At 44.4% G+C, this 8,461-nt stretch overlaps 1 protein-coding gene across 1 annotated transcript; it reads right to left on the reverse strand.

Moving 5' to 3' along the window:
• Positions 1-6,935: 6,935 nt before the first annotated feature.
• Positions 6,936-7,871, reverse strand: LOC111722495 (vomeronasal type-1 receptor 4-like). The gene has a single exon (XM_023508693.1). It carries the CDS (start codon positions 7,869-7,871, stop codon positions 6,936-6,938), a length of 936 nt encoding a protein of 311 aa, XP_023364461.1.
• Positions 7,872-8,461: the final 590 nt, after the last annotated feature.

Raw genomic sequence — 8,461 nt, forward strand, 5'->3', positions numbered from 1 at the left:
AACAAAAAAAACAAACAAAAAAAACAATAGCCTGAAGCTACAACCTGTGACACTGGTCACTTATATCCACATTCAGCCACCAAAAGCTGCCCTCTGTTTATAAGCTCTGTATTTCTGCTTAAAAACAGGGCTAGAAGCCTTTGAGATGAGACTGTAGTCCCTCCGCCTTCCTCATTTGCTGGCAAATTAATAAACTTCTCTTTCTTTTTCCTCCAACCACTTGTCCTCATTCTTCTTTCTCACTGATTTTGCCTTTCAGTAACAAGGATGCTTGAATTTTGAAGACTTGGGTCTTTGCAGGGCCACCATGGCATGGCCCTGAGGGACATATGGGCCTGCCTTCATCATGACCTGGGGCAAGATCCCCTACAATATGGTCATGAGAATAACAGCAAATGCAAAAGGGAATGTAGTACACACAATATGCCAAGGAAGAAAACTGGAAATAATACGACAACGTATCTGTTTACCTTTCAGATAAATTTAACAGCTATTAACTTTGTGTCCATTTCTTTCTCCAATGTTTTTCTGAAGCATTTTAGCAGTACCTGCAGATATCTGGACATTTGTCCTCTAAATACTTAATTTTTTAGTAGGTACCTTTTAAACACACTAAGTTTTTCTCCCACAATCATGAGACATAGCAAAATTAATAATTCCTTAATATCATACACTGCCCAATCTGTATTCAAACTTCCCTAGTAATTCCCCCAAACATCTTTTGCAGATGGATTGTTCAAGCCGGGATATAGTAAAGAACCACAAATTACCTTTGTTTGTTATATCTCTTTTTCCTTTAGATCAGCTTCCTCCACAACTGTCATTTCCCCCCCAAATTACTTCGGGGAAGTTAAATCAAAAGGGACATTAAGACAAGGGTTTCCAGGGGGATGTGAGGAAAACCTGGCCTGTTGACCAAGGAAGTTTGGAGGGCCCATAGGAGCTTTCACCACTCAGAAACTCTTGCCAAAAAAAGGAAAAGAATGTAGATGAGAGGTAAACTAGGTAACCAATGACCAATAGAAGAAGACAATAATCAATGACCCACAGAAAAGGGCAATAATGCCTGGAGGTGCAGAGAGGCCAATGAAAGACTTACCAATTTCTATTTTTTTTTTTTTTTTGAGACAGTCTCACTATGTCACCCTTGGTAGAGTGCTGTGGCATCACAGCTCACAGCAGCCTGGGCATAAGCGATTCTTTTGCCTCAGTCTCCCAAGTAGCTGGGACTTACAGGCGCCTGACACAATGCCTGGCTATTTTGTTGTTGCAGATTTGTTGGAGATGTCGTTGTGTAGCTAGGCCGGGGTTGAACCTGCCAGCCTCAGTGCATGTGGCCAGTGCTGTAAGCACCAAGCCTTACAACCAATTTCAAATGGAGAGAAAGGAGGTATTTACAACTCTGCAGGGCCTTGCCTTTTGGTCTCCATCTCTCTCACCTGTTCTCCATGAGAGGGACTCACCTCCAACTCTCTTTGGAAGTGCTCTAAGCTGTCTCTTTGTTTCTAAATAAAATTTCTCTTTGTTGCACTGAAACTTGTGCAGGTTACTTTGCTTTCTGTTCATGCTGCCTGTGCTGCTCCAGTTTTATTTTCTGTTTCCGTTCATTTTTGCTTTCAAGTATTGCTGTGCATTGGCCAGATGTGGTGGCTCATGTCTGTAATCCTAGCATTCTGGGAGGCCGAGGCGGGTGGATTACCTGAGCTCATGAGTTCGAGACCAGACTGAACAAAAATTGAGACCCCCATCTCTACTAAAAATAGAAAAACTGAGGCAAGGGGATCACTTGAGCGAAAGAGTTGGAGGTTGCTGTGAGCTACGATGCCCCAGCCCTCTACCCAGGGTGACAGATTGAGACTCTGTCTCAATTAAAAAAAAAAGTATTTCTGTGCATTGGTTGAACTTTCTAGCTAAGCCAAGTAATCAAACCAGGTTAGCTGGGTTTGGGGAATAAGGACCCCAGCCCTCCTACAGTTAATTTGCTGGATGCATGTGTATTAAGTTTTTTTTTTTTTTTGCTGCTGCTATAACAAATTACCAGAAATTCAGTGGCTTAAACATGATGCTAATTTATTATCTTACAATTTTGAAGGTCGGAAGTTGAAAATGGTTCTTATTGGGCTGAAATCAAGAAGTATACCTTTCTGATGGTTCTAGGAAGAATTGATTTTCTAGATTGGTTGGTGAGGATATGAAAAATGAGTTGTTTGCTATCTCTAAGAATGAGTCAGCCCTGCACAGGTCAGTCAGGCCCCAGATGCCAGGGCATCAAGAATACAGAAAATGAGAAAACACCATATAGGAGGCCATAGAGGTGCCCTCCAGGGGATCACAGTCTAGGAGAGGTAGAACAAGAGCACCAAGGCCCTTATGTTCATGTTCCTACAAGGACATGCAGCAGTCTGGGATGGGGACATCAGAAGAGCTTTTTTAGGTGAGGTGGGTCTTGAAGGATGAGCGGCAGTTTGTGGCCTGATGAAGGGTAAGAATTCTATAGGATCTGCCTTGAGGAAACAGCAGGCAAGAAGTTAAGGAGAGGAATTCCCAGGGTCAGTTGGTGAACCACATGGCTGAGCCTGAGGCAGCAGTGGGAAACGGGAGGATGTTGAAGAGTGAGCTCGGCTGACGCAGGAAGCTTGTTGTGACTAGTAGGCAGGAAGCCTGTGAGGGTAAGAGATAACATTAGAAAATTTTTAGGTACCTGCCACAGGATCCTAAATTTATGTTTGCAGCAGTGAATTCGTTATTGAGCCCCATTCTACACACCAGTGGTTCTCAGTCAGGGAGGGAGGGTGAGTTTGCCCCGTACGGGACGGTTGGCAATGTCTAGAAATGCACACATTTCTAGTTGTCATGACTGGGTGATGGGGAGGGGAGTTTATTGGTATCTAGTGGGTAGAGGCCAAGGACACTGCTCAATGACTTAAGAGGCCCAGGAGAGCCCCCACAGAGAAGAATGATTTGGCCCCAATGTCAATAATGCTGATGTGCTACACATATTTTACTGTTCCAATGTTGCAATATGGACATCAAATAGGATTTTCAAATAATTTAGGAAGAGTTCTTCCTAATTCACCCCCAATCTGCATCTTCCTCACACTTGCCCAGCTCAGCCAATGCCATTGTGAAAACCTCTCAGCTTAGAAACACTGAAGGTCTTCAGGATATTTCTTTTCCCTATATTTTCCTCTTCATCCTAAATTGTTCACCAGGAAGTCACATTTTCCTTTTGATACAGTTCAGTCACACAGAGAACAGCATAATCCTTCTCTCATAACTCACTCTTTTCACGTGGCCCCCTTTTGTTATGTCTAGAGTTAGCTGATTGCTTATCTAGTTTTTTTTAATTGGAGTAAGTACTCTGATGCCAATGCTTAGCATAAAATCCATGCCTCAGTTCTTTGGTTTTTCTCTTCCAAGGTGAGGAAACCAAAACTCTCAGTCTATGTTCATCGCTGACTTGATTTTCTTTTACGTTGTGTTAGAGCATCTACAGGGACTCTGCCACATACATATTTTCCAGCACCCTTAACTTTATAATAGGCCATTGTGTGGGTCATTATTCTCTGGGTCTTAGAATTTTCACTTGTTATTAGTTTGTCAAGATCTGGTCCCTGTTTTTATTTTCATTTTTGAGACAGAGCCTCAAGTTCTTGCCCTCTATAGAGTGCAGTGATATCACAGCTTGCAGCAACCTCCACCTCCTGGGCTCAAGCGATTCTCCTGCCTCTGCCTCCCAAGTAGCTGGGACTACAGACACCTGCCACAATGGCTATTTTTTGGTTGCAGCCATCATTGTTGTTTGGCGGGCCCGGGCTGGATTCCAACCTGCCAGCTCAGGTGTATGTGGCTGGTGCCTTAGCCGCTTGAGCCACAGGCACTGAGCCAGTCCCTCTTGTTGAATGTTGTTGTAGCTCACACATATGAAGTGAAAAAACTATGGCCTATAGGCTGGACCCTTCCCATTGCCAGTTTTTGTATATCCTGTGAGCTAAATATAGTTTCTAGATTTTTTAAATGGCTGAAAAACCTAAAAATTAGAATATTTCATAAATGTGAAAATTACATGAAATCCAAACATCACTGTAAATAAGTTTTTTTTTTTTTTGAGACAGAGTCTCATTATGTTGCCCTCAGTAGAGTGCTCTGACATCATAGCTCACAGCAACCTCAAATTCTTGGGCTTAAGTGATTCTCTTGCCTCAGCCTCCCAAGTAGCTGGGAGCACCAGCCACAATGTCTGGCTATTTTTTTGTTGTTGTTGCAGATGTCACTGTTTAGCAGGCCCAGGCAGAGTTCAAACCCACCTGCCTTGGTGTATGTGGCCAGCACCCTAACCACTGAGCTATGGGTGTAAGCCTATACAGTTATTTTTATTTTTTTGGGAGGGGGGCAGGTGCTAGTCTGTTCCCCAGGCTGGGGTATAGTGGGGTGTCTTCACTGCACACTGCAGCCTCAATCTCCTGGGTTAAAGCAATCCTCCCTTCTCTGCCTCCCTGAATAGAGTGATGGCTAATTTTTTCTTATACTTGCAGAGATGGGAGTCTTGCTCAGGCAGGTCTTGAAATCTTGGTCTCAGGTGATCTTTCTGTGTAGTCCCGCTGGAGTGCTGGAGATGTAGGCATGAGACACTGCTCCTGGCCTGATTGGAAGTCACCTTCAACCCTGACTAAGACCCATCAATGTCAACACACCACACTCCAAGTCACTAATTCCTGTTGTGGTGGATTCCAGAGATGTTCACAAAAACCAAAATCTTACCTTGAACTCTACTACAGGAAACTCCCGCCACGCAAGAACCAGGCTCCAAGATTCCACCAGCGCTTCCACTTCAGTTTCCGGTTCTGTTAGCTGCCTGGGCTGCCCTGTGCTCCAGCTGTTGTGCAGACTTAGTAGAAACCGGAAGGAAAAGGAATCCCTGATTCTGGCCTGCCGCGGTTAAGCTTCCAACTCCTCTGACAGCTCATTTTAGTAACTTTGGGGGAAGTGTCCTGTTTGAAGGAGGCAAATATGTACAGAAGATTGGCCATTCTTTTGGCTTGTGTGCCCTGACGTTTTAGAGAGGAAGAAATGCAACCAATGTTTTCCTATCCTTTTCCGAGCACAGCACCAGCACTTATACATACCCTAGCTTACGTAGCCTTTTTGCCTGTCTGAAGTCTTGTTCATTTGGAGGCATTTTGAGGTCTGTAGAGCAAAGAACACTTTCCCTGGGGGTGGGTGTGGGGTGGGGGAGGATGAGGGGACCAGGGCGGTGCAGAATCTGAGAATGGCTCTGGCAAAGGGGCCATCTAGAGAAGTGAAATTGGCTCCAGGAAAGTGCTCGGGGCCTGTCTCTGTGTATGGATTTTTTTTTTTTTTTGGAGACAGAGTCTCACTATGTCATCCTTGGTAGAGTGCCGTGGCGTCACAGCTTACAGCAACCTCAAACTCCTGGGCTTAAGTGATTCTCTTGCCTCAGCTTCCCAAGTAGCTGGGACCACAGACGCCTGCCACAATGCCCGGCTATAGTTTTTGTTGTTGTTGTTGCAGTTGTCATTGTTGTTCAGCTGGCTCTGGGGTCTGAACCCTACAGCCTGGGTGTATGTGGCCGGTGCCCTTCCCACTGAGCTGTGGGCGCCGCCTCTGTGTATGGATCTTGACCATAAAAGTTGACACAGTGTTTACTGGGAATGGTTAAATAGGGCTTCTGGAATGCTCATTGCTTGATCCGAGTGGTATTACATCGTTCACACGTGTGTGTTCCCATTGTATGTTAAACTGTTGTGTATGGTGTTATTTAATATGCTCTTCTGTTGTGGTATATTATATTTACAACATGAATGTTTTAACAATTACACACACCTACTCCATCTTTACAGAGCTGAGCAGAATGACTCTATCCAAAAGACAGTTTTATTACTGTCTACCCTTAGCTCCCTTTTTCTAGCTCAAAACCATCTGGGTCTCAGTGGTCAGCTCAGCAGTTACAGACACTTCATGAAACCCAATGGCTCAAATTTCCCAGTAGAGACAACTGCATTTGGATAGCCTCAAGTTAACAGTGATCCAGGAGCTCATGTGAAATTGCACTATCCTAAGATTTACCATTTTGCTTGTTTTACTACTGGAATTTGGGTGGGCAGCGCTGTATTACTCTTTCACACAGGCATTTGAGGATTTCAGTCCTCAGTTGGACCTATCTAGAGGACAGTGGTTGTCCACCTTTAAGAACTGGTGAGCACATGTGAGCTTCTGCAGTAGGGCCTGCTTTTGGACTTGACTATGTGCTCTTTAGACATAATGAAGGCTCTGTTACTGGATTAGGGGCGCAGGCCAAGTTAAAATTCCACATACCTGACTGTTTTTACTGAGGTTCACAATTTGAGGGGGGGAAATAAATGATGTTCAGAATATTGTAAGTTCTTGGTGAAATTCTGGAGATCTAACAAAAATTGACATTCACAATATTGCTTTCATGGAAGAATGAATTTACAGAAACCCTTATTCTTCTGGATGTCCCACTTTGAAACCTCTTTTATTTTTGTATAGTAATCTCAGGGGAGAAAATTTATTAATCTTATAGGTAAATACATCGAGTCTTAAAACAGTTAAGTGGCTTCCCATGGTTACAGTTGTAGTTCTTTGTTACTGTTTATCAATAAAACAGGCAATATTGCATCCATTGTGTTCTAATGACCTATTAAAAATTGTAAGATATCCCCAAATTATTTCTACTCAACCTCACTTAATGTTCCATGAAATATTTCATAGGATAAAAGCAACCAGAAAGCATTGAGAAGGTGCTAACACACAGTTTTGTGTTAGCCTTTTCATGGCTAAGTCAACGTCATCCACGTCTTTTTGGCATCTGTGTCTTAGGTGCACGTCCTTGCTTGAATAAATGAATAACCAGATCATTGAAGAAAAGAAATGCTACTGTGACAAAGGGACCACTAGTAATTTGGAACTTTTTTTTTCCACATGAAAGAGCAGAAACTTAGAGTTTGAGGATCTCGAAGGATCAGTATTAGGGGGCTCACGGTGGGATAACACACTGCCAGAAAGGTGGTCATATGATGCAGCCAGATGTGAGATTTGGAAAAAACAGAATGATAAATGATAAAGATAGAATTGATGAAGTAAAAGAAAATGAAGGCGGTTGCCAGAAGCAGGATGGTCTGAGTGGCTTTTGCCTCAGGGGAGAATCTGTGGGAGGTGCTGAGGGTGTGAATATGCCTCACTCTCTGGTGGTGTCTGTGCAGGAGAAGGACCATGTAGACACTGGCCCCAAGCATGAGTCCCATGAACACAACATCTGAGGAAGTCATTAGAATTACATAAATCACAGCATCAGACATTGTATGCTTTTTAGAAGTAGAGCAGAGTCCAAAGTTTGGAATCCTAGTAGCATTGTGGCTATGCTGAAGGGCCCCTACACGTACAGGAACAAAGAGGTTTATCAGCAGGTTGGAGATCCAGCAGAGAAAGCAGGAGAAGCCGACTTTCTTCAAGGCTGCATCTTTGAGCTTCATCCACCCCCCGGTTCTAGGGCTGATGGTGATGGCCTGAAAACTGCTCAAGTGGCCAGTAATGCAGAGAGAAAGGCCCCGGGCCGTTCTGTGGAAATAAGTGACAAGTTTACACCCCATATTTCCCAGGGTGTGTGTCACTCCCCAGATAAGTATCATCTGAGGGATCCCCTTGAAGAGAAGAAAGAAGACATTGGCCACAGCCAGGTTGGTGAGGATCAGGTGTGTGGGCCTGGGTGCCTGGCCGGTGCAGGCTGTGGAGGTGTAGGTTAAGAGAAGAAAGGTGTTCCCCAGGACCCCAATCCCAGTCTGGAGCACAAACAGTAGCCTCAGGATCAAATCACCAGGAGTCATTGTCATGGGATCATGGAAGACGTTGTTCAGAAAAGAGCCTAACAGTTGGCTGGTGCCTATAGCTCAAAGGAGTAGGGCACTGGCCCCATATACCAGAGGAGGCGGGTTCAAACCCAGCCCCAGCCAAAAACTGCCCCCCCCCAAAAAAGCCTGATGGTCACAGAGTTAGAACTCAGAGTAACAGCACCAGTCTCAGTGTTCTCAGTCTTCAGTTCTAACAGGGCTCCTGGGCCCTCACTAACTCCTTTTTGTGAAGACAGCAGTTACATTTACAGGGCAAGGACTCCACACCAGTGAGCGCAGAACTGCCACCCCGAGTGGCCAGCCTGGCCTGTTTCTTTTTACACTCACACGGCCATGCAGGAGGGGGCAGTGTTTAGTCTGTTTCTTGAATCCTCAGTTGCACGTGCAGGGCACCATCCACAGGCAAAGTTTTATCTGTCATGTCAAAGTGTGTCTGAAACAACCCCTGTGTGCAGAGAAGATTTGCTTTCAGTCCTTGTATATAGAAAGATAAACTGACCTGCGTTACTGTTCCTAAGGGCTTGGAGCCTCGAGTGGGAGACATAATATAAAATACAATAACGGTACAATGA

This window comes from Otolemur garnettii, unplaced genomic scaffold, assembly GCF_000181295.1.
Source record: "Otolemur garnettii isolate 467f Iridium unplaced genomic scaffold, OtoGar3 scaffold00264, whole genome shotgun sequence".
Lineage (NCBI taxonomy): Eukaryota > Metazoa > Chordata > Mammalia > Primates > Galagidae > Otolemur > Otolemur garnettii.

What these genes read in the sequence shown, in the direction of transcription:
- LOC111722495 (XM_023508693.1), bottom strand. Translation starts at nt 7,871, where the DNA reads ATGACAATGACTCCTGGTGATTTGATCCTGAGGCTACTGTTTGTGCTC.